Below are 25,343 nucleotides of genomic sequence, written 5' to 3' on the forward strand. Positions count from 1 at the left end.
ATGCCTTTCACACGTCAGGGTAACTCCCGCTCCCACCCCCTAAGGTCACAAACAGTGCACCAGGCAGAGACCACAAATCCTCCCATTATGGTTAATTGTTGACTATCAGCTGTCTTGTACCCACCTTTGTAAAAGACGTCATTTTACTTTTTACCCAATCCCAGAGGCGTCCTCCACCCCCCCACGCCCCAACCCCACCCCCCCAACTCCGCATCCCCGACGCCCCTCCTTTGCCTTCTCCTGCCTCCCTCATCCATCACCGAGGATTTCATGGAACCCACTTAGGTCTTCTCTTCTGATTCTAACGTATAAAATAAGACGCAAAACTGACACTCTAGAGTATTTTCTCAGTCTGCTGAGATTTTGCTTCTCTGCAATTGTCGACGGTTTGGTTCAAATAAATTCACGAAAAATTCTCTACAGGTTTGAATGTTTCTTATGTCAACACAAGATACAAACTAAAATAATCCATCACTGGTCCCGCAAATGCTTCGTTCTTCGGTTTTTCACGCCCTCCGCTTTCCCTCCCCTTTGTATTTGCCCATCCTCAGTTCATATACTCACGGATTTTTAAATGCTTTTCATGTTTGTGAGTGCAGGCCTCTTGTTCTATATCACCAAGTAATAGTCTGTTAAAACTTTATTTTAAAAAATTTTAAGTTCGAAAATGTATTTTGTTATATCATTATTTAGGAAAAGTGCCACATTTGCTTCTACTAAGAATAATTACAGAGTACTGGTTTCAGCGGGAGATGATAAAAGTTTTCAGTAGATGTAACATTGGCTTTTCAAGTCTCTCTCCTCTGTCTCCTTTCGGGTTTGTAGAAACACCATAAAGGAAAACATAGCTCAGTGATCTGTGCCTCACCTTTGAAATTTATGACCTCCTAGGAAGCCGGGGCCCTCTCCTGCCCTAAGTGTTTATGCCGAGGTGTTGAGAATGGAGGGTTCCAGGGGAGCTCCAGGCTCTGGGGCACCGGGCGTCCTTCTGAAGCCCGGGGCCTTTCATCTGACGTCTGCCAGGACTTCTCAGAGACCCGCACGTCCTGGGTTCTGTCCACGGACTGTCAGGCTGTCAGGAAGCAGCCTCTGAGAAGCCCGCCACCTGCTGAACTGAAGTCAACATTTTCCGCCCTCCTTGGGCCCTGAGTGTGTATAGAGAGACTTTCTAGTCTACAGCCCTTTTATTTCAGGTGAGGGTTGGCAGAGAAAACGGCTTTCATCTTTTATTCCCCTGCAGAGAGTAAAAATGCAAAAGCACAGATAAGTTATCGTAGGTTTTGCTAAGTCCTTTCCTTATATTAAATGATTGTAGTAAAAACCCTGAATATACTGATGTTATAGAATTGTACACTGAAACCTATATAATTTTATTAACCAATGTCACCCCATTAAATTTAATAAAAAATTTTAAAAACCCTGAATAGAAATGCAATGACAAAAAATAAAACTGGAGTGTATTAGTGCAAAGGTCAAGTTTCTTTCAACTCATTAATTTAATTAACTTTTTTCTTTCTATAACTCTAAAATATGTTTTTATTGATTTTAGAGAGAGGGGGAAGGAGAGAGAGACAAACATCAATGAGAGAGAACCATCAATCGGCTGCCTCCTGCACACTCACTATTGGGGACGGAGCCCGCAACCCAGGCATGAGCCCTGACTGGGAATCGAACCAGCAACCTCTTGCTGCACAAGGTAATGCTCAGCCAGCTGAGCCACACCAGCCAGGCTAATTAACCTTGCTCTTAATAAGGAGCTGGATAGTCCTTAGCCTGGATGATAGAGTCTCCTTCTGATAGAAGAGGTGCTGAAGCAAATGAGAAGAGGTCCATATATTGAAACGTACCAGGCCCACGGTGCATAGAAAGTGCTCAGTAAATACCTATGGACGGTATGTAGAAGGAAAACACGGAGCAACTGGCGCTGGTACCCAGAGGCTGATTCCAGGACTGATTCTAGTTTAAGTGGCTCTGTGATTTAGAGCTGGCAGCCTTCTTCCTCTCATCTGTAAAGCAAACGTGTTGGACTAGATGATGACATCATTTAAATTTATCATCTTTGGTGTCAGGGATGGGTCTTTCTTGATATGCTGTTGCTGGGTCAAGCCTTTCCTTTCTTTTTAAAATTGTATTCTTTTTATTAAAACAAGGCTTTTTGTTACAGCTCTGAAACTGTTCTTGAAACAGCACTTGAAACAAAATACCTTTACACTGGAGACTCTATTCTGGGCAGAGTAAATATCTTTCCAGTTTACATAAGGAATTAGATTGTTTTCAGTACAGTATTTAATAGTATTTTCCCAGACATTAGAATTCTGAACTAAAATCATTCCATCCTTAACAGAAATGATTGTAAATCGTATAACTCAGCGATTTTCAACCTTTTCCATCTCATGGCACATAAATTAATTACTAAAATCCTGTGGCACACCCAAAAACATATTTTTTGCTGATCTGACAAAAAAAAAAAAAATAGGTATAACTTTGATTCATTCACACTGGATGGCTATTGTTGTGTTGGCTGTTGTCATTTTTCTATTTGACAATCTAAGGGAAAAGAGGTCGGTGCCCTAACTAAATTCAGTATTTCATGTTTTAAAAATCCCTGCAGCTTGCAGTGGAAAATCGCTGGTAGAGCAGAAACTGCTTTTCTCTGGACGGGCTGAGATGTGTTCAGTGATGACATCGATTTCTTGCTGCATAATCTTAAACCCTCACTTGCTCTCACCAGGTGCATAGCAAGAGCAGGTCCCCTGTAGGAACTGCTCTGGGCATGTGAAGCCACCACTAACTGGGCGCCAGTGTTCATCTCCTACCTGAGAGGTGAGGGCCATCGGGGCTAATCACGGTCTAGCCAGCTATTCTTCTGCCATAAACCTCTTTTCCACCTTTTTATTTTGAAAGAATTTAAGACTTATAGAGAAAGTATAAAATAATAAAGGTTTTTCACAATTTCCACTCAGGCTCCCCAAATGTTAACATTTTGCCGCATCTGTTTTATCACCCTTTCTACCTATAAGAATGTGTTTCCCTAAAATATGAGATGTTGCAGACATGATGTTTTTTACCCCCAAAACACTTCAGTGTGCATTTTTCTAAAATGAGGCATTTTCTTAAATAATCCAGCACAATGATCGAAAGCAGGGAATTAACATCTATACTGTTATCCAATCTAAGGGCTTTTCAAATTTCACCAATTATCTCAATATTCTTCATAGAAAAAAATTTTTTTCTGGTCCATCATTCAATCCACAATCACACACCGTTTTAGTTGCCAATCTCCTTGGTTTCCATTAGTCCCTGACACAGTCACTCACATTTCTGTTTTTCAAGACCTTGACGTTTTTGAAGCATCCAGGCCAGTTATTTTGTTGAATACCCGTCAGTTTGGATTTGCTCAGAACCAGATTCATGTTCTTTGTTATTAGTAGGAATCCCGGGAGCCGCACTGTGCATCGTATCACCGGGCACAGGACATCCATTTGTCCCCTGACTGGTGAAGTATGGTCACTCTTTGCAGGTGGTGCGCACTGTGTTTCTTAGCTGTAAACTTACTGTGTGAGTCACGAGTCTTGTGGGGAGATACCATGTGTGTGAAAATGCCATCTCTCATCACACTTTCACTAACAAGCTTTAGCGTCAACTGATGATCACTGTCTCAAACAATTATTTTGGTTGCCAACTGATGCTCCTCTAATTCCTTCATTCTTTCGCATTTATTTGTTACAGTTCTACTGTAATGAAGTTTCCCGTCTTCATTCATTCATTCATTTGTTCATACTAGCATAGGCTCACAATTTCCTGTTTCATTGAATGGGCTAGTATCTGTTAATACTTACTATGATCCTAAAACTGTCCCCTACTTGGCAGCAGGAGCCCTTCAGCAACTCCTGTCCTCTTGACCTGTCCCCATTATGCTCTGAGCACTTTCTTTCTTCCTCCCACATTTTTATTCCCGATTCATGCTGTGATGTCCCTGGGCCAGCCATAGGGCTAGCCATTTCTTCAAGGAACCTTTAGTTGTTTTAATAGAAAATGGTAGTTAGAAACCATGGTCTGGGCCCTGGGTGCTACTTGTTACAGGGACAGCGTAGGCACCCCCAGAGGACAGAGATGGAGAACATCATGGACACTCAGCCAAATCCAAGCCCACAACTAGATGTCTGTACTGATTCTGTACCATCGATTTATGCTTCTGTATTTCTCTGTGTCTGTTTAAAACCAGCAACCAATTTCAATGCAACAGCACTGGTTGACTCTAGCCTTCCCTAGGCAAGGGAAACAAAAGGAAAAAGTAAACAAGTGGGACTACAACAAACTAGAGTTTTTGCACAGCAAAGGAAACCATCAATAAAATGAAAAGACAATCCACTGAATGGGAGAAGGTGTTCACCACTGATATATTTGATAAGGTGGTAACAGCCAAAATTTATAAAGAACTTATAAAACACCAAAAAAAAGCAAACAATCCAATTAAAAAATGGGCAAAGGGCCTGAATAGACACTTCTCCAAAGAGGACATGCAGATGGCCAAGAGACATATGAAAAAATGCTCAAGGTCATTCATCATCAGAGACGCAAATTAAAAGCACAATGAGGTGTCACCTCACACCTGTCAGAATGGCTCCACCAACAAATCTACAAACAAGTGCTGGCGGGGGTGTGGGGAAAGGGGAGCCCTAGTGCACTGCCGGTGGGGATGCAGACTGGTCCACTATGGAAAGCCGTGTGGAGGTTCCTCAAAAAATTAAAAATGAAACTGCCTTATGGACCAGCAATTCTACTTCTGGGAATATATTAGAAGAAACCCAAAACACTAATTTGAAAGAATATATTCACCCCTATGTTCACTGCAACATTATTTACAATAGCCAAGCTATGGAAACAGCCCACATGCCCGTCAGCAGAGGATGGATAAAAAAGCTGTGGGACATTCACACCGTGGAATACTACTTGGCCAGAAAAGAGGACACTTTTGTGACAGCATGGGTGGACCTGGAGAGCGCTACGCTAGGTGAAAGAAGCCAGGCAGAGAAAGACAAGTCCCGTGTGGTTTCACTCATGTGTGAAATCTAAGGAACAAAATAAACTAACAAATGAAACAGAAACAGACTCATAGAGACAGAGGGGGGGGGGTTTGCAGGTTTGGGTGAGGAAGGTGAGAGGATTCAGAAAAAACCCTCCTAGACACAGACAACAGGATGGTGATCACCGGAGGGAAGGGGGTGGGGGAGGTAGAGGAGCCGGTAAAGGCGGGATAAGCGGGGATGGAAGGAGACCTGGTTTGGGGTGGTGAGCACAGTACAACATGTAGATGGTGTGCTATAGAACTGCACTCCTGAAGCCTATATACTTACCCAATGTCGCTCCAATAAATTCAATAATAATAATAGAAAAAGAAACAACAGGCCCCAAGTAGAGTCACCTGTGCTAAGCCAGCCCCACACCTGCAAACCAAGACTTCACACTGAACCTGATTCCAGTTGCAGCCCCCCCAGGGCTGTGATCTGAGCCGCCAGGGTGGAGTTTCCCGGCGGCATCAACAAGGTAATAATCCTCCCGGCCGGTTCTGATGGTCCCCCGAAGGACTGTGGCCTTCCCTGAAACAATCCATGGGTAAAAAATTGGATTTCCCTGTCCCACCCCCTCTATGCTTTTAAAAACCCTCCCAGCTCCTTCCTACCTGCTGCCTGGCTCGCAAGGCCTCCAACGAAGCCCGTCGGGTTTTCAAACTTCACTGAGCTCGAGGTTCGGTTGCTTAACGGTATGAACAGGCCCCTGTATACATTCTTCCATAACAGTTATATTTGACACTTACAGCTACATTTCTATGTAGCGGGCTGTTGTGAGCACCGAATGGCACAGCAGAAGCTAAGGGAAGGCCTCAAACTGTCGGGGAGCTGGGGAGGCGGCCGCTGCCGGCCTCCAGGGCGCCCCAACAAATACCTCTAGGATGCGAGAACTTCGGTGGGAACCTGCGGGGGGGAATATACGTAAGTGCTTTTTACATAGCACGGCGCTCGCCCCGGGGAGGACCGACGGCGACCACGCGCCTGGAGCCCGCGGCACGCGCTCCGCGGCCGGCGCGGTGCTGGCGTCGCTCAGGCCCCGCGCGGGGGCGAAGCGCGCGGAGTTGCAGAAACGCCGGCAGCCCGCGGCTCACGGCGCCCAGGCGGGCGGATCCCGAGACGGAGCCCGCGGCCCGGCCTCCCGGCCTCCAGCCTCCGCGGCCCGGCCTCCCGGCCTCCAGCCTCCGCGGCCCGGCCTCCCGGCCTCCAGCCTCCGCAGCGCGGGCTCCCCCGGGCGCGGCGCGGGAACGGCTCGCCCGACGGCGCTGGGGACGGCGCGCTTCACTCCTCGCTCCCTTCACGCGGGCGGCGCCGTCCTCAGCCGCCCTGGGTCCCGCGGGGAGTCCACCGAGAACTCCGACGGGCCCGCCACCGACGGCAGCACCCCCCCCACCCGAGGCGAGCGGGGCCGGGGCGGGTCCGCAGGTGCGCTGCCCGGCCTGTGCTCGGGCCGGACGCATGCGCGCAGCCTCGGGGCGGGGCCCGCGCCTGCGCCCTGCACGGCGTGGGCGGGGCTCCGCTGGCGGGAAGTTTGAAGCCGGGACTGGCAGAGCCCAGGGAAAAGTTCCGCCTCGGAGCGCCGGGCTCTTCCGGTCCCGCCGGGGCTGGTCCGCTCCGGGGCTTGCGAGCTGCAGCGTGGGCCCAGCGGACCCGAGGGCCGGCCCCCGACCCGCGCACGCGCCCTGGGGGCCCCCCCGAGCGGCCGTTCCGCGCGCTGGGCACGGAGGGGAGGGGCGTCTGGGCAGTTGCTCCCTGGGCCCCGCGGGCCTGCGAGCGGACGGCGACGCTCCCGCCCCGCTGCCGGGCGAGGCCCCGGGAGGCGCCGAGAGCTCCTCAGTCTCCTATGGGAGCCGCCGGCTTCGACGCGGGTTTTAGGGGCCGTCCGCCCCCCTAACGGACGAGCGGCCAGAGGGAGCTCCTCGCGGAGCAGGACGCGGACCCGCGGGCACCGGGACGGCGCGGCCGAGGCGGTGCCGGGGACGCCCCGCCCGCAGGCCTCCGGGGTCTCTGCTCCCGGCCCCGCCCCCGGCTCGCCCCGGCCGCTGAGGAAACCCGGAGGGCGGACCCCGCGGAGCCGGAGCGGAGCGCGCCGTCCTGCGCATGCTCGGGGCCGCCGCGGGGTCGGCAGGGACCGCTGGGCGCTGCTCGGCGGGGCGGCTCCGTTCGCGCCTCATGGCAGACCCGGGGGCCTCCCGGGGCTCGGTTCTGAAAGGTGAGCGCCGGTTCTCCCTGGGCGGGCGCGCGGGGGGCTGTCCCCGAGTCGGGGGCCGCGTCCGCGCCACGTGGGCCGGGGGAGTGGCCGGCGGTCGGCGCCGTCGCGGGCCGGCGGCGACCTTGGCGGGCGCGGGCAGCGGTGAAACGGCGGCGACCCGGCGGAGCCCTGCCTGCCCCGTTCCCGGGCCCGGCGGGAGAGCCGCCGCGCCCCCTGGCGGAGGAGTGGTGCCCGCGACCGCGCGGGGCTCGGGCGGCGCCGTCTTCACCTCGGAGCCCCGCGCCTCGGCGGTGCCGCCCTTGCAGGCGGGGAGCCCGCGGGTCCCCCGGCCCCAGCTGCGCGGCGCCGAGGCGGGGGGAGCCCCGCGCCCGCCCTGACCCGGGTCCCGGGCGCCCGGAGCCGCGCGCGGGGGTCGCGTCGGGCGCGGAGAGGAGGGGCGCCGGCGGCGAGCGCGCGTGCGCGGGGCCGAGCTCTGCAGACCCGAGTCCAGGGGGCGCGGCTGCGGCCCGACGGGGCTGCTTTTCCACGTGGCCGTTGGTTGCCTTGACCTGACGTGGCTTTTGCTGCGCGCCCATTCGTTTAGAATGGCACGCCTGTGAATTCTTTTAAAGCGTTAGATTTTGAGAAAAAGCCACTAGAACAGGTGTCTGCAAACGGTACCCCCATTCTGCCTGTTTTTGTGGGGCCTGCAAGCTAAGACTGTTTTTTTACGTTTTTAAATGGGGGAGGGGGGCGACACGACACACAGGACATGAGCAGGAGGAAGACAGATGAAAACTATCAAACTCAAACTTTATTGCCTGTGAAGCTTTTTGGGACACAGCTGTGCTCCCTTGTGAATGTGTTGTCTGGCTCCTTTTGCTTTGCAGCCGCGAGGTTGGGTGGTGGCCTGGCCCTCAAAGCCTGAAATAGGTGCTGTCTGGCACCTTTCAGAAAGCAGACTCTTGCCCTAGGAAAGTTAAGCCTCATTTGGGAATTTGGGAGGAGCGTTGAGTGTTAATAATGTAAACTATGACGTGTGTATGTGTAAAATTGTTCTTTGCTTGAAATTTTAAGGACCATAATGGCACTAATGTTATTTTGAATACGCTTGTAATAGGAAAAATTTAAATTTCTTTTTTTTTTTAGTATAAATATAACAAGAGGAAAATATATTGAAATCTTTGGGCGAGGGATGCTGGAATTTCAGTATATTTCATGCTGACACCGCATTTGTTTTCAGATGTAGTGGCTTATGTTGAAGTGTGGTCAGCCAATGGAACAGAAAATTATTCGAAGACATTTACAAACCAACTTGTTGAGATGGGGGCAAAGGTAAGAAATTCATTTTACCATTGCTGCATGTGAGTAAGAAATTCATCTTACCATTGCTACATGTGGTAGTCCTCTGGTACATGGTGAGACATATTTGCATTTTTTATTTGGGGGCTTACTAGAACACGAAGGGTGGATAGGTGGCAGGAGGAAGAAGAGGAGACCGTGGCATGAATTTGGCACAGCAGGACTCATAGCACTCCCTCCTTTCTGTGCCCTCCTTGTCTTTATGGGAAAGCTTCAACACTTCCCGTAAGGCGTCTTGTACCAGCTCTGAGATCTTCATTCACTAAGAATTGTCCTCATGATAAACATTTTAATTTCATCAAATGTGTTTTATGCATGTGTTGAGATGATCATAATGATTTTCAGCTTTGTTAACGTAGTGAATGATTATTGATTTTTTAAATTATTATTATTATTAATATTTGCCAATTCTTCAGTCCTGGAATAAATTCGAGTGTTAGGGCTGTGCAGGGTGGGGCAAAGGTAGGTTTACAGTGGTGAGGACATGAAATAGAGTTTACTCATATTATTATTTATTATCATGTTATTTTCCATACGAACAACTGTGAACCTACTTTTGCCCCACCCTCTATTACCCTTTTTATAGGTTGATGCTTTTTGCTAATACTTTGTTGCTTATTTTGCAAGTGTCTCCATGAGTGGCATTTGCTTATACTTTGTGAAATTGTGTGCAAATAGTAATACTTTTTTCTCCCCTGCACTTTATCTACAGGTGTCAAAAACTTTTAACAAACAAGTAACTCATGTCGTGTTCAAGGATGGGTACCCGCGCACCTGGGAGAAGGCTCGGGAGAGAGGCGTGAAGCTCGTTTCTGTGCTCTGGGTTGAAAAGTAAGCCATTTCTCTGATCTTTTTCCTTGAGTGTCTAGTGCTGGTAAAGCACAGCAATACATTTTGCAGGGATCACAGAACCAAGTAATGTTTTATTTCCTTCTCTCTGCCTCTTACTTGGACAAGTCATTTAACACCCTCAAGCCTCAGTTTCCACAGCTGGACCATGCATGTAGTATAATCCTCGCCCTGCCTAGAGGGGAAATGAGCACACGCCCCGAGACACTTGCCCTTGTTGCATTCAGGAAACCGTAAGGGATCAAGTGTGGTGAAGCAACTGTATCCACCTGCTGGGGAGGCCATAACCACATTCCACAGACTGGGGCTTAAACAGCAGACTTTATTTTTCACACTTCTGGGGGCTGGCAGGGTGGTTTTCTTCTGGGGCCTCTCTCTCTGCTTGGCCTGCAGGTGTCTCTGTCTTCATCTGGTCTCTCTGGGTCCGTCTGGGTCCTCATCTCCCCTTGAATGGACATTAATCCCAGTGGATTAGGGCCCACCCACATGACCTCATTTAACCTTAGTTTTCTCTTTAAAGGCCCCGTTTCCATATACTGTCATGTTCTGAGGTTCTAGGGGGTAGGACTTATGAATTTTAGGGGGGACGTAATTGAGCCCTTGATAGGAGTATTCAGGGGAAGCTTGGGAGGAGGTTGAGGAGAGATCGTGGGCATTTGATGACACAGGCTTTTGTGGGATGTGAGGCAGAGAAGAAGGTGTTGGAGGTGGGACCAGGGCCAGGGCAGAAGCAGGGAGAGTGGTTGGAGGCTACTGAATGAGCCAGGCTGGAGGTTTGGCGTGAGCCAGAGTGGCCACAGTGCAGTGCAGTCGCAAAGGACTAATAGCTCACTTGAGGGTGGAGGCTGTAAGTTGAACATGAGTCCAGAGGAGCGGGCCAACTGTTTATCCAGAATACTCAACGGGAAGGGGGCAGAGAGCTGGGTTAGTCAGGGTTGGGTTTTGCCAGCTGCCGCCACTGAGGGAGTAGAGGGAAATGTGAAGCAGTGATAAGGAAGCACCAGGGACATATGCCAACCTTCTTAGGAGGGAGGGCAGGGAGAGGGCACAAAGGGAGGGGAAGTGAGGGAAGATGGTTTGATTCCAGCCCGTAGGTCTTGGCTGGTTTTACAAGAGGAGATGTTGGGAGGACAGGAGGGTGTGGGTCGAAAGTGGCGCTTGAAGTGCAGGTTATGGAAGCCCCTGAGCCTGGCACTTGCTCTTCACAGGGCCCCTTCCGTTCCTGGGCTAGTCGGCCCTGACATGGTTTCTGGCCTAACGGTGCCCTGGAAAAACTAGAGTGAATATTACACAGCACCACAAAGACTGTGACCTCGCTGAGGGGGCAAATGAAGGGGGGTGGGCCAGTCAGGGCCCCTGTGACCAGAGGATTGCCTGGGGAATTTACTCCAAAAGGTCACAGTTCCTCCCATGAAGTTTGAATGACCAGGCCTTGTTATTATTATTATTGTTATTTTTAATTAAGTAGGTTCTTTTTTAGAGCAGTTTCAAACATCACTGTCAGCCAGAGTCCATGCCTTACGTTTTGCCTTGCTGCTTTCACATACGTGTCCTCCAGCTTCCTAAGAGCAGCACCAGGACTCCTGTACACCTGGATTCCAGGGAGCATTCGTCTCCAGAGGTAGTTATCCACGGTGGTTAGCCAGGACAGTCCTAGAGTCGCTGCTCTCAGTAAGGGTCAGGGCAGGGACCAGAGCAGAGGAGTTCTCCTTGTTAGGAGATACAGGTGCGTGTGTAATGTGAAGATGACTTTTTTTTTTCTCCTTTTAAATTTCCATCTGAAATGCTTCTAGGAAACCTGTCTTGAGTGTGTAGGTTGTCAATCGTGGTTTTCTCCCTCCGAGAGCCAGTCCAGGGCAGGGCATTGTGCATTATGGCCTGGTCTCTAGTCACCTCAGGCTGGACCAGGGGCAGTTTTGACAATTCCAGTCTCCCTCTCCACTGTTCTGTTTAAGATCAGGTGGTCCTCATTGTGGGTCTGTCTGATGTTTCCTGGTGATGGGATTGAGGTTGTGGTTTCCTACGCTGAAGGCTCTGTGAGTGATGGCTGTCCTGCCCGCAGCCTTCAGTGTTCGCCTGCCTCTCCTGGTTATGCTGGTTTTGATCGCCTGGCCCGGTGTTTGTTGACTTTTCCATTGTGTGCTTAGGCTTTGTTTCCCTTGAAACTAATAAGCCACGTGTAGGGAGACATCTTAAGACCATGCAGACACCCTGCTTCCCATGGGATCCCTGCATCTCCCCCTGTCCCCAGGTACAGCATCCCTTAATGATTCTTGCTGAGCCAACCTTACCTTTGATTCTTACAAGATGATTACGTTCCGAGTCCAACACTTCCTCCCCTTTCTCCAGTAGTAGCCGGCTGTGTATGCATAAGAGCCTTCCTTTCTCCCACACTGATCCATTAGCAGTCACTCCCCATTGCCCCATCCCAGCCCCTGGACCACAACTCTGCCTTTTACCTCTGAATTTGCCTGTTCTGGACACTTCACGCATGTGGAACCCTGTTTGGCCTTTTCTGCTGGCTTTTAGCCCGCTGTATGAGGGCCCGTTTGTGTAGCCTGTGTCAGCACTGTGCTCTGAGTGGCTGCACAGCAGTGCCCTGTGTGGATAGACCATGTCCCATTCTGCGTGTTTGTACATCAGCCGAGATTTGATAGAGAGAGGCTGAATCTCTAACTGGGGAAGTGTTGCCATTTTAACAGCATTTTACCTTCCAGTCCACAGCCATGGGATGTGCTTGCGTTTCTTTAGGTCTTTAATTTCTTTCCATGATGACTTGAGGTTTTCCGTGTACGAGTTTTCCATCTTAGGTTGTGTAGTTGTCAGTATTAAAAAAATGACTGAGCTTTGCATATAAATCTTGTATCCTGCTGGTTTGCTGAACTTGCTTATTAGCTCTAAGTGTTTTGTGGTTTCTTCAGGACTTTCTATGTATGTGGTTGTATAATCTGTATATAGACAGTTTACTCTGTCTTTCCAATCTGGATGCCTTTTTTTTCTTGCCCAGGTGCTCCGACTTCAACTTCCAGCAGTGTTGAATAGACATGGGTAGGGTGAGAGTGGAATCCCCGTCTTGTTCCAGGGCTCTCAGGAGAAAGGCTATCTGTATTTCACTGGCACGCATGGTGTAGCTGCGTATTTTCCTGGGTGCCCTTTATCAGGTTGAGGAAATTTCCTTCCAACCTTAGTTATTTGTTTGTTAATGTTTGTTGTTTATCTTTAAAGGGTGTTGGATTTTGTCAATTTCTTTTTTGCATCTATTGTGATACTCATGGTTTTTTTCTTTCATTCTGTTTATGTGGTGTATTACGTCGATTGATTTTGTGTGGTGAACCAGCCTTGCATTCCTGGGGTAAATTCTGCTTGATCCTATTGTATACTTATTTTTTTAACTGCTGTGATGTTTGGTAGTACTTTCACTTTTTAATTTTTTATTTGCATTTTTGCATCTACAGTAATTAGGAGATACTGGTCTATAGCTTTCTTTTGGTGACTTAGTCTGGGTTTGGTGTTGGACAGAAGCCGCGTCTGGTTTTGAGGAGTTTTTGAGGATTGGTGTTCGTCCCTTTTCAGATATTTGGTAGAACTCGCCGGTGAAGCCTGGCCTGGGCTTGCGTTTGTGGGAGCTTTTTGATTAGTGAGGCAATATCTTGCTATAGGTCTACTCACTTTGTGTTTCTTCTTGAGTCACTTGAAATAGCTTGTGTCTTCCTAGGGCGTTTCTGTTTTCGTCGCGGGTCGATATTTGCTGGCCTGCACTTGTTCGTAGTATTCTGTTACAGTTCTTGTCATTAACAAAGTTGGTAATAATTCATTCCTGACTTTGTAATCTTTTTGTCTTGATCAGTCTAGCTAAAGGCTTGTCAATTTTATTGAACTTTTCAAAGAACCAACTTTTGGTTTTATTGATTTTTCTCCTCTATTGTTTTTCTCGTGTTCATTTCCATCCTATTCTTCATTCCCTGCTTCCTTCTGCTTGCTTTCGGGCCAGTTTGCTCTTCTGATATCATTATGCAGAAGATCAGATTACTGATTTGAAATTTTTCCTTTTTTCCTCTTGAAATTTGTTTAAGGTTATAAATTTCCTTCTATAAGCACTGCTTTTCCTGTATCTCATAAAATTTGATATGTTGTGGTTTTGTTTTCATTTGTTTCAAACTTTTGTGTGGGTTGTTTTTGTTTGTTTTGGTTTGGGATTATTTTTGCCATTTCTTCTTTGACTCATTGGTTATTTAGGAGGTTCTTGTTTTATTTCCACGAATTGTGAGTTTTCCAAACGTCATTCTGTTTTTGATGTCTCGTGTTCTTTTGTGGACGGAGAATACCTTTTGTATTATTTCAGTCCCTTTCAAGTAGTCGAGACTTGTTCTGTGCCCTGGTGTTGGGTCTTCCTGGGAGGACCTGCCGGTGCTCTGTGGAGGAACGTCCTAGGTATGCACTCTGTCAGGCCTAGAGCAGTTAGCTTACACTTTTTTAAGTTTTGTGTTTCCTTCTAGATCTGTCCACTTAAATGGCATATTGAAGTCTCCAGACGTTACTATTGAGTGTAGAGGGCTCGCATGTTTAAAGTTGTGGTGGATGCTGTTATCTCCTGGAGAAAGTGTGCCAGTTTTCATCTTTTCTAGTGGTGGAAAAAACACCTGTTTCCACAGCCATTTCTCATACCGTTATCTTCATCTTCCCTACTTTCAGGTGAAAAAATAAAATTGATTTTTCATTTTCCTGATTTTTTAGTAAGCTTGAATTTTCTCCCCCAAAACTTAGAGGTAACAGCCAAACTGAGCTTTATTTTGTGTGTCAGATGTCTGTCCTTTTGCCATCCAGGCCACTGCTCCTGTTTTCACAGGAAATGTGAACAGTACATAGGACCAGTCACTAGGTGTCGCTAGAACCCGTCTGTGGGGTTATTTCTGAGCTTGCTTTATAGGAGCAGACAGCTGAGATCTCAGGGTTCCTGTTCTTGTGATGAAAGGTGGTGTTAAAAGGACCAGTGTTTCTAAAAAACCTGCCAAGTAGACTGTTCTCCTCGTAGCAAACGTATGGTGCCCCTGTGTTAGTTAAACAGGCAAAGCAATGCACAAAATACCTGCTGCTACCACACACACGGTCCTGACACTTCCTTCTTAATACGGTTGACAGCTTTCTGTGTCAGCATGGACATATTTATCCTGCTTTCTTTTTTACTGTATTTTAGTTATATTTTCAGCTGTCCTTTGCATACTAGACTTCGAGCAGTGATATCTTCTGAACTGTAGTCAGGGATGTGGTTAGGGCTGAATTTTAAAAAGACGTCACAGGTAAGTGAGATTGCTTTGTGAGATGGGCGTGGTGAGGGTTCTGGTCTGGGTCGGGAATGGATGAGTAGAATGATTCAAGGTTAGTATTTCAGTGATAGAAGAATTAGAGGAGAAATGGAGAAGAACATTTAGAAAATCGCTGTAGTTGTGCAGATTTGAGGGACTGATGCCTGGAGGTAGGTCCCAGTCCAGGTTCCCAGTGCGAGGAGGACAGTGGAGGGTGTTAGAGTGGCAGTGACGACATGGCTGCCGGACTGTGGAAGGAGAGGCACAGCCGGGGACAGCGGGTGGCAGAACTGCTCTGGGGGCTTCAGGGTCCGGAGAGAAATACACAGAAAGGAGAGCCTGGTTTTGGAGGAAAGATGAGCTTTCTGCCCTCAATTTCTTCAGGACCTTCTGGCTCTGAGTTACTCCTTTTACAGCCTGTTTACATTATGCGTTTAATGGCAGATGCTTGCACCTTTGTGAGTGCTGTGCACTGGCCATTCTGAGATGTGTTTCAAACCTGACATCAGTGCAGAGGAAGAGCACTTCCTTTACGTGCCTCTCACCCCTACTCTCATCCAAGAAACACCATGTGGAGAGGACGATGGAAGGCAGAATTTATATGGACTTTTGTATTAGTAACGTGTGTACCAGTGTGTGGATTTCCTCAGTTACCGCTGACATATGCAGGTTTAACCCTTGTGAGTCTAACAGACATGCTCACGGAGATGGTGGCTCTCCTCAGGTGCAGGACCGCTGGGGCACACGTCGACGAGGCCCTGTTCCCTGCTGCAAACACTCATGAACACCTGCCGTGCCTCATTAAAAAGAAAGTAAGTATGTGATTCCAGTGTAGACAGTGGCGATTATACATTTATTCATCGTTTATTTTATTCCTAGAAAAGGAAACTTTAGAGATACAGCCAAGTGCTGTCTTCAGTACTGCTGTTGATAATACTGTTATCACAGTGTTCTTGTGAGCTGAGATTATTTTACCCGTGAAGGCTGTGGTGGGACATTACTTACTGCTTTCTAATTCGCTGTGGTGATGGCGGCATTTAGACAGGTCCAGATGCTGGTGGAGATTCCCAGTGCTTCGGAATCTAGGGAGCACCTCAGGACCAGGGAGTGTCCAGGGAGCCTGTTTTCCCAGTACATCACCTCCTTACAACAGCCCTCCCACCAGTGATAGGCATGGGGGCGGGGAGTGTACAGATTCCCACACTCCCTGGCCCCGTAGCTATGAAGCAACACTTAGTTTAATCAGCAAGTGGCCTGCTGTGCAAGGACACTGGAGGGAACAGTGCAGGCCCTTTCCCTACCTGCTTGGCGAAACCCCCAGCATCCAGGGTCATCTCCTTATTTCTATGCTTATTTCTGCCACTCATCACGAGGGAATAAGCTCCATGATGGCAAGGCTCAGTCTTTGAGAACAGTTCCTCACACACAACAAACAGCGTTTTGCTAACTCATCAGATGAAGGAGAGGAACTAACTCCCTGGAAGAGCAGGTGGTTGAGTCCAGACCTCAGGAGAGCCTTGGCTCTTCATTGTCACTGGGACAGGGACTAGACTAGGCAGCCTTGTAAACAGGTGCACCGGCAGCTTCAGCCCAAAAGCCAAACAGGCCTTGCCAGCAGACACCTTTCTCCAGGGTCCTAAGGAAGTCTCAGGTGTAGAAGCAGGGGACAAGCTGGAGCTCTCAGGTGTGCATTCGTGTGGCCTGGCTCTGGGTGCTCCACAGCAGAGAAAGGGGGGAGGTGTGGGGTGTGTCAGGAGGCATGTTCCTTCTGGGGGTGGTAATACTCGAAAGTTATCCCAGGACTTTCTTGACGTGAGCCTGAGCTTCATGGAGCTGAGGTTTCCTGATTTTGTACATTTTGTCTGTAGTTCTGCTTGTTGCTTTTTATTGGCTGAAGGGGGTTGCTGTGATTTGAAGAGAAGACAAGATTAAATAATGATTCTTTCCTTTAGCAATTATTATAAAATAACTGCTTTGGTATTTTATTACTATGTCTGGATTTTTTGTGAGATGGGGAAATAACATGATAGTAGCAAAAATAAGAAGAAAGAGACTAATTATTTTTAAGAATTTTCATGGAAACTAAGCATGCTGGGATGCAGAAAATGCCTCAGCAGCACAGCTACTTGCATAGCTCTTTATTCGGTCTTTAGGTTCTGTTCACATACACATATATATACATATATCTGTTAATCCTCACTTGAGGGCATGTTTATTGATTTTTCTTAGAGAAGACAGGAGAGGAAGAGAGAAACATCGATCGGTTGCCTCAAACCCAAAACCTGGGTATGTGCCTTGACCAGGAATTGAACCCGTGATCATTTTAGTGCATGGGACCACGGTCCAACCAACTGGCCAGGGCTCTGTCCATATTTTTACAATTGTATAAACTCACATATAGTGCAAAAAGTACCTTTTCAGGGTTTTATTATTAATGGTACAAGACATATCCAGAACGTACACAAAAGAGTTCCTTCCTGTCCTACACAATTGCAATACTGTGTGTTAATTTTTTATGTTCTTTTTTGCACAGCATAGGTGTATGCAGCCCAAAGACTTTATTCCCAAAACACCAGAAAACAATAAGAGGCTTCAAAAGAAATTTGAGAAAATGGCTAATGAGCTACAAAGGCAGAAAACAACTCTAGGTAAGCAAATAAATACAACATGATCCTTTCCGTTTGTGTTTATACATCTAGTTTAAATTGCCTGGTGACCAGTGGCACATAGGATGGCCTAGCGAAGAAGGGGACTGCAGTGGTCTAGCCCAGGAAGAAGAAAACAAAATACAGGTCACCTTGAAAATAGCTGTTGCAGGGCCAGGCAGTGAGCTAACTGATCACAGTGGGGTTTTGCATGTTAAGCTATAATTTACATATAACGTTATGTAGCTTCAGGTATGCAACATAATGGACTGATACTTGTATACATCGTCAGCATCCATCACCATACAGAGTGACAGAATTTCTTTTCTTTTTTTTTTCTTGCCATAAGTGCTTTTAAGGTGTACTCTCTTAGCAAGTTTCAGATATTCAGTACAGTGTATTAACTAGTCACCATGCTGTATAGTGCGTCCCATGACTGACTTGTCTTATTACTGGGAGTCTGTGCCTTTTGACCCCTTCACCCATTTCATGCCCCTCATCCCCTACCTCCCTGCAGCCACCAATCTTTGCTCTGTATCTGTGAGTTTGGGGGTTGGTTGTTTTGTTGTTTTGTTTTAAGGTTCCACATATTAGTGATTTCATGCAGTGTCTGTCTTGCTCTTTCTGACTTATTTCACTTAGTACTACTCTCAAGGTTCAATCCATGTTGTCTCAACTGGCAGATTTTGTTCTTTTATGGCTGAGCAACGTTCCATTTATACATGTCCCATGTTTCCTTTATCCATGCACCCACTGATGGACATTTAGGTTATTTCCGTATCTTGACTGTTATAAACAATGCTGCAGTCAACATGGGGGTGCAGATATCTTCTGTTTCCTTTGGTTAACTACTCAGGTACTGGGTCATGTGGTGGTTCTGTTTTTGTACCATTTTGCATAGTGGCTGCCCCGGTTTTCATTCCACCAACAAGGGCTCCCTTTTCTCCACATCCCCCCAACGTTTGTTATCTCTTGTCTTTTTGATGATGGCCATTCTAACAGCTGTGAGGTGGAATCTCGCTGTGGTTTTGACTTGGCATTTCCCTGGTCATAATTGATGTTGAGCAGCTTTTCATGGGCCTGTTGGCCATCTGTGTGTCGTCTTGGGAGCAATGTCTATTGAAGTCCTCTGCCCGTTTTTTAATCATTTTTTTACTGTATTCTTTTAATGATTTGGACATATACTTTGAAATGTCATGAGACTCTGAAGTACTTTATGTGTTTTCGACATTTCTTTCCCTCTTTTGCCTGTGTCACCTGTTCTCTGAATTCAGTAGTTCAGACCAATGCTGCACATCATTGATACAAATAAGCAATTTCTGTAACTATGGTTTTTCTTTGCTTTAGTCTATACTGCTGCGTTGCAGATTCTCTGTTCTGTGTTTTGAAGTTATGTAGGTAGAATGACCATTATTTTACATCTGTTGTGGTACTGCAACAGAACTGACTAGCACTTGTGGCCTGCACAGGGCTGCCGGGTAACGTTCTGAAAACATTGCCTTCATTGTTTGTTTTTGTGCTCATTCTCATTGGTATCAGTTGTAGAGGTGGTGATGCTGATGGTGGAGGTGGAGTGTTGGTGTCCATTGCAGAGGTGGAACTGATGGTGGAGGTGGGACTGATGGTGGAGGTGGAGTGTTGGTGTCCATTGCGGAGGTGGGACTGATGGTGGAGGTGGAGTGTTGGTGTCCATTGCGGAGGTGGTACTGATGGTGGAGGTGGAGTGTTGGTGTTCATTGCGGAGGTGGTACTGATGGTAGAGATGGAGTGTTGGTAGAGTGTTGGTAGAGGCAGGTAATGATGTGGAAAGGAAAGAGGAAAATTGTGGTGGGCGGGGATGGTCCTTAAAGGAATCCTGTTGTTGAAGTAGGAAGGCATTTTTTTAGCTTAAATTGGATTTTTGTTTCCTTTCAGATCAGGACGTCCCTGTTCTCTTGTTTGAGTCCAGTGGCTCATTGGTGTACAGCCCCATACTTTCCATGTACCAGGGTCATCACAGTGCCATGGAGAAGAGGCTGCAGGAGATGAAGGAGAAGCGGGAAAACCTCTCCCCTACCTGTAAGTGCTTACATCTGACAAAATGGAAGTTATGATAGGTGAATAAAGTGTGGTGAGAAGGTAGTTTTCCTTTACCTACATATTTTAGTTCAAGTTTCCCAATTCTGACAGGTTTTAACTTATTTCATGGTAGACTTTGTTAATATTTTCTTCCAGAAAGCCTTGTGCTTCATTGATATTTTAAGGCTTATTGGGTGTATAGCATTCTCCAGGGTTAAAGTCCTGTTTGTTGTGATTCCTTTGTAATTATTAACACCTTTGGGATTTTTTAATCAAATTCATCAGGCCCCTCTTTTGAAAGAATTTGCTTTAGATTAGCTAATGCATCAGTTTATGTTTTCTTTCATCTTTAAAACTTTTAATTTACATAAATACATTTTCATAAAACATTTACCAGTAGGTGGCTCATAGTAACAACCATCTAGATTCTTACCTAGTTCCCTCTGCCCGTGGATGACCCACATTGTAAGTTGATGTGTTATCCAGATGTTTCCAGTGCATCAGATACCTGAGTTCATGAAAAAGATAGAGACACCTGCATCTTTCTGTGTGGAGGTGTAATTTTTCTTTACCTACATTGGATCCTGGCATATCCGTTATTTCCAACTTTTTTTATTACTTAAAAGTGTCTGGAAGGTTTTTTCAGGTCAGTAGGTGTGGACTTAATTCTTTTTGTAAAAAAAAAAATACTGCAGGTTATTGCAGTTTTGATATGAATCCCCTGTTGGTGCCTGTTCTTGTTTTTCTTTATTAAACTTAATGGTGTGGTTGTTTGGGAGCTTTACCCATTTTTTTATCTGTGGACGTCGGGCTCTCCCCCACTTCTCACTGTTAAATCCACACACTGGTGGACATGCTTCTCAGAGACCTTCGCCCTCCTGTGGTTCTCATGCATTTACATAATGTCAACGTGTGAAGGCAGAATTTAAAATTTTTTATTTATAGTTTTTATTTTTCAAGAGAATTTAAATTTTGATAGACATGGTCAGGTTGCCCTTTGCCAGTCATTTGTAAAAGTGCCTGTTTCTCCACCTGGGAAACCGAATGACATTAGCCTTAACATTTTCTTCAGTCTGAGATTGAGACACTGCATTTCTTTGGATAATTTGCTTTCAAGGTCAGCAGTGAGTTTGCTGGTGAGGCTGGATGTCTTCTCATGGTATTGACATGACCATCCCTGACTACAGTACCCAGTGCTGTGAGCTCCACGTCTTTGTCCAAATTCAGTTCATGTTTCTCTTTTCTGACTTGTGGAGCTTTGTGTGGGTCTTTCACACTAATGACTTGTCACGTGTTGGAAACATTTTCTCCTGGCTCTCCAGCGTGCAGCACGGTGTGCCTGTGTCCAAGGCAGTCAGCAAACGTGTTGAGTAAAGTGCACGGAATTGTTAGATAACCTGCAGCGACTTCTGCAAAATGGAAACGTTCCATGTAATGTAGATAAATCTGTCCATCTTCTCCGTGTGGCTTAGAACTCCACCACGGGGTTTTAACCTGGTCTGTATTACTTTCTGTTTTGTGGTTTATTTTTTAAGGTTAGATTTTTTTAAAGTCTTGAATTTATGTTTGTATATTATATGCTGTGGGCAACTCTATCAAGTAAGGTTAGTTTTGGCTGCATACAACATAAGCACAAAAACAGAGGCTGAAATTAGAGGTGCATGTCTATCATGTCAGAGAACTTGGCAGTCAGCAGTGACAGGGTGGCTGTCCCTAGGTGTCTGTAACAGTTTCGGCTCCCACCTCTCTGCTCTGCCTTCCTTGGTGCCTGGCTCTGTTTGCTGAGGTGTGTGCCTCCCAGCTGAGTCAGCTTCCTGGGAGCAGCCTGACCAGAATCCTGTCTAGTCCTGCTGCCAAAGTCCATTGGTCAGAACTCAGTCCTATGGCTATTCCTGGTTGTAAGCTACATGTAACCATTTATGGCCAGAGAGCTACAAGGGCAAAAATCCTACTCTAGATCTGCCAGGAGAAAATCCAGTGCAGTCAGTTGTGTTTGTGCTCATACATCCAGTTTAATTCGCCTGGTGACCGCTGGCACCAGGATGACTTGGCCAGTGGCGACCTCAGTGGTTCCAGCCCAGGAAGTAGAAACCAAATACAAGTGGCCCACGGGAGACCACAGCCAGACTGGAATGGAGTCTTTCCCAGGGTAGCCTGCTGCTCTGATCATGAGGGCTGTGTGGTTGAGAGGGGAAGAGAATGGAAACTGAGGTGTGTCAGGAGCTGTTCCAGGTGAATATTGTGCCAACGGTCTCCGTGGATAATTGTGTCTGCGCCTATTTTTGCCTTAAACTTTGGTCCATTACTCTGCAGAGCTAATTCTGCCACTCAGATGCACCTAGCACAGTTCAGAATTCAACAGCTGAAAATGCTGTCTCTGAGCTTACCTTCCTTATCTTAGTTTATTCTCATTTTATAATTCTTTGCTAAAGTTTTCTCAGAAAAACATCCTTTTGATTCTCTTTAAAAACACCTGTGGGTATGAAGCCAAAATCTCTTGTTTCTGGTCTGTTGTTTGCATGGCCTTTGAAGATAGTGTTTAGGGCCTTATTTGTTAAATTGTTGATACCCTAAACTGGGTGTTTTCTATGGAGCCTTAGGGTTTCCCAGCCTTGGCACTGTTGATATTGTGCTGGGTAACTCTTTATCGGGGTACTGTGCTGGGACTGGTAGAATGTTTTGCAGCATCTCTGGCCTCTGCCCACTAGGTGCCAGCAGCAGAGCTCATATCCTCACCCTCGTTCCCCAATGACACAAGTCAGTGTCTGCAGACATCCCCAGGGTCTGCTGGTAGCCCAGCGCCCCTTCCCCCCCGCCGTGGGAAGCACTCTGTAGCCAGAGAGGTGACTGATACGGCCCTTGGAAAAAAGCCTGTATTGTCAGGCGGTAAACTTACAGGAATAGTTATTTGCCTTTGTTGAGCTATATCCTGGGTTCAGGCAAGCCCACTCTTCATGACCCCTTCTGATTGTGATTATCCAGGGAGTTAATTCTTTTTTACAGTGTGAGTTCCAGAGACTACTTTTAAGATTCTCACCACTTCTAATAGATCTGGGTGAGTTTTGTGTGCTTATTTTGTAGCACGTCCAGAAGGTAAGGTACAGGCATAAGTCTGTACGTGATACGTAAGAGCAGACTGCATGGGCTTTCTACTAGCTTCATCTGAAAAAATGCCAAAGTTGTGTCTAACGAAATGTTTTGACTGTGCTTTCAGCTTCCCAAATGGTTGAAAAGTCTTGTGAAAACCCAGCTCGCTCTTTCTGTGAAGCATCTCTGGACATATCACATGATACTTCCTGCTCAGGTAAATTGTTTTTTGTGATATATTGAAGCTTTAAGAATATTATTTTCGCCCGGCCGGACGTGGCTCAGCGGTTGAGCATCAACCTAGGATCCAGGAGATCATGGTTCCATTCCCTGTCAGGGCACATGCCTGGGTTTCGGTCTCGATCCCCAGTGGGGGGCATGCTGGAGGCAACCCATCAATGACTCTCATCATTGATGTTTCTATCTCTCTCTCTCCCTCTTCCTACCTCTCTCTGAAATCAGTAAAGATATATTTAAAAAAATTTTTTTTCTCATTTGGAATATTATATGATGAGAAAACTAGTTACTTAAAAACTAGAATTCCTGAGTTTCACCCTGAAGTTAGGAATTATAATAAAAAGTAGTTTTTGTAATGAAATTAAGATATAACAAATTACAGGACTTAAACCTCGTTTGGTTCCTGTGGCATTTTTCTTAGGCCTTTGCTTTCTTGGAACAGAATCAATAGATCTTTAAATTACATAAATCTTGTGTGAACGAACCTGCTTGCCGTGTAAACGTTCAGGGCAGGAAACAGTGTCCTACAGCCTGTGTGGTGAACACATGGAACAGGGTCACGGGCTTAGCGTCACACTTACTTCCATGTCAGCAGTAAAACCCGGAAAACTAGAACTAGCTCTTCTTAACTAATGGCAGTGCTCAAACGTATCAGTCTATTGCACAACTCAGCATGATGTTTATGGTGATCAAGACCCCTTTTTAAAAGTTAATTCTTCGTTGATATTTTCCAGGGGACTCCTTTGCTGGTTGTCTGCAGTTATCTTTTGATGATCCTTGTGGAAACTCAGGATATGGGAATCAGGAAAGGGAATCAGGAGGATGCGTCGGTGACATTAAAAGTGATGTGTGTGTTTCTTCACCTGCATTGAAAACAAGCAGTATTCACTCACTAGCATCTCCCAGGTACCTCAGCCACTCAACTCCTCGGAAACCTGTGAGCCAACCTTCAGAGGAGGAAGGAAATGGGCAGAGAGGTCCTGGAGGTGACGTGGCCACCACTCCTGGCAAGAAGCCATCCAAGGGAATATCAGAGATGTTTGACGCGAAGTGTAGTCTGTCGCCTGCAGCCGAAGACCACCTTGTGGGACATTCACAGCCCAAGAGCTCCTCAGTGAGGAGAAAGAGAAGGTCAGAGCAGCTGCGTTCACCTCCAGACGACAGGCTCGGGAAGAAAAGGTGCAGCAGGAAGGCCGCTGTGCCAAGGATGCAGCTGTTTCAGCCAGAAGGTGGCCTGTGGGCTGTGGCCAGCTCTGCTGTCGAGACCCCTCACTGTGGGGGGTCCTCGTATGACGATTACTTTTCACCCGACAATCTCAAGGAAAGGAGCTCAGAGAACCTTCCTCCTGGGCCTCAGTCACCTTCCCGCCCTGCTCAGTTAGGCTACAGAGTTGGTCTTTCCAGGAGGGAGAGGACGGACATCTTAGAAAGGTCCGACTTCTCCCGCATTGGTAAAAACCCCAGGTCAGTGGACACTGCCCATGTAACAGCAAACACTAGCTCGGGTCTTCAGGAACCCAGAAATGATGAGTCATGTGCACCTCTGGGTGGTGTGACTTCTAGGAAAACACCTGCTGCTGAGGAAGCTCCAGGGTGCTATGGACAGGCTGATGCTCGGAGAAGGGGAGACGGGTGCTGGGAGGGAAATGACTTTTCTTGTCCCGACCATGAACTCGCACGTGGAAAAGAACAGGCAGGGAGAGGGCACCAGGGTGGTCTCACTCCAAGCAATAAAGAAATGACGGAATTGGACGCGGCAGGCAAGCAGCAAGAGGACACCACCTCTAGAATGCTGAATTTCTCGCAAGGTGAATCTCAGGGGTTCTAAGCAGATTGTGTAGGTGACTCAGGTGTGGAAAGTCCAGAGAAGAAAGGGAGACTTAGCTGGAGGCTGTGATTAGAAATATTTCTTTTCTTTCTAATTTTAAAGAATGTGGCCTTGATATTTTCCAGTGATAAATTCTTTAGAGAGAATGGCTCACCACCCTGTGGAATTTCTAGGTCAGATCTAGAATGCATTAGGAATACGTTTCTCCCAGCCTGCACTTTCTGTGGGTGAAAAGAAGGGTGATACCTGGTGTGTGTAAGGGACAGGAGCGAATGCTTTTCTTTGTTTCGATGTAGCCTCTCACCGTAGCGCGGTTGTGTGCACAGAGGCATACCAAGGGGCAGTGGTAAAATCGCAGGTCCTAACAGTGAGGCCTTCCCTTCAGAAGGGACTTCAAGGTTGTGAAGGTCATTGATTTTGTCAAGAAAAGGGAAGGTATGAAAAAGCACATGGATATGTTGCAGTATTTTGAAGACACTTTGGGCACTGTTATAAAGAAATGCTTAACGTTTTTCCTTCAGTGGGCAGCTTATTGTAGCAGGCCTTGCTTTTACTTATTTTGCTTCAAACATCGTTTAAATAGATTTATTTCAGTCTGTAATTTAATCATAACATTAACGAACTATGTAATTGTAGTAATCGTAGCAAAGGGGGCAAAATTGGAAAACATTTTGCACTTTCTGATTTTAAGCAGAAATACGTTTCAGCAATCAG

At 46.9% G+C, this 25,343-nt stretch overlaps 1 protein-coding gene and 1 long non-coding RNA gene across 6 annotated transcripts in view; one reads left to right on the top strand and one right to left on the bottom strand.

The window, feature by feature from the left end:
- Positions 1–625: 625 nt before the first annotated feature.
- LOC107541950 (uncharacterized) lies at positions 626–5,448 on the bottom strand. Its single transcript, XR_001603656.2, has 2 exons — positions 4,181–5,448; positions 626–1,234 (listed from the first exon to the last, which is right to left on the bottom strand). It is a non-coding gene; the product is annotated as an uncharacterized LOC107541950 (long non-coding RNA).
- Positions 5,449–7,196: 1,748 nt separating this feature from the next.
- Positions 7,197–25,343, top strand: part of MCPH1 (microcephalin 1) — a 134,174-nt gene continuing 116,027 nt past the window's right edge. For 3 of the 5 annotated variants that reach the window (XR_015714014.1, XM_087814059.1, XM_087814058.1), the window contains exons 1-8: positions 7,197–7,281; positions 8,504–8,595; positions 9,335–9,453; positions 15,499–15,586; positions 17,308–17,422; positions 19,334–19,477; positions 22,692–22,781; positions 23,536–24,609. Coding sequence is in view for 4 of the 5 variants with exons in the window: in XM_087814059.1 (XP_087670185.1) it covers positions 7,242–7,281; positions 8,504–8,595; positions 9,335–9,453; positions 15,499–15,586; positions 17,308–17,422; positions 19,334–19,477; positions 22,692–22,781; positions 23,536–24,609 (1,762 nt within the window). In the remaining variant the exon portion in view is untranslated. Of the gene's footprint in view, positions 7,282–7,772; positions 7,925–8,503; positions 8,596–9,334; positions 9,454–10,679; positions 10,751–15,498; positions 15,587–17,307; positions 17,423–19,333; positions 19,478–22,691; positions 22,782–23,535; positions 24,610–25,343 lie in introns of those variants that run through there. The other 2 variants (XM_016219145.2, XM_016219147.2) reach the window with 2 other exon arrangements.

Source organism: Miniopterus natalensis, chromosome 2 (genome assembly GCF_054644295.1).
Source record: "Miniopterus natalensis isolate mMinNat1 chromosome 2, mMinNat1.hap1, whole genome shotgun sequence".
Taxonomy (NCBI): Eukaryota; Metazoa; Chordata; class Mammalia; order Chiroptera; family Miniopteridae; genus Miniopterus; species Miniopterus natalensis.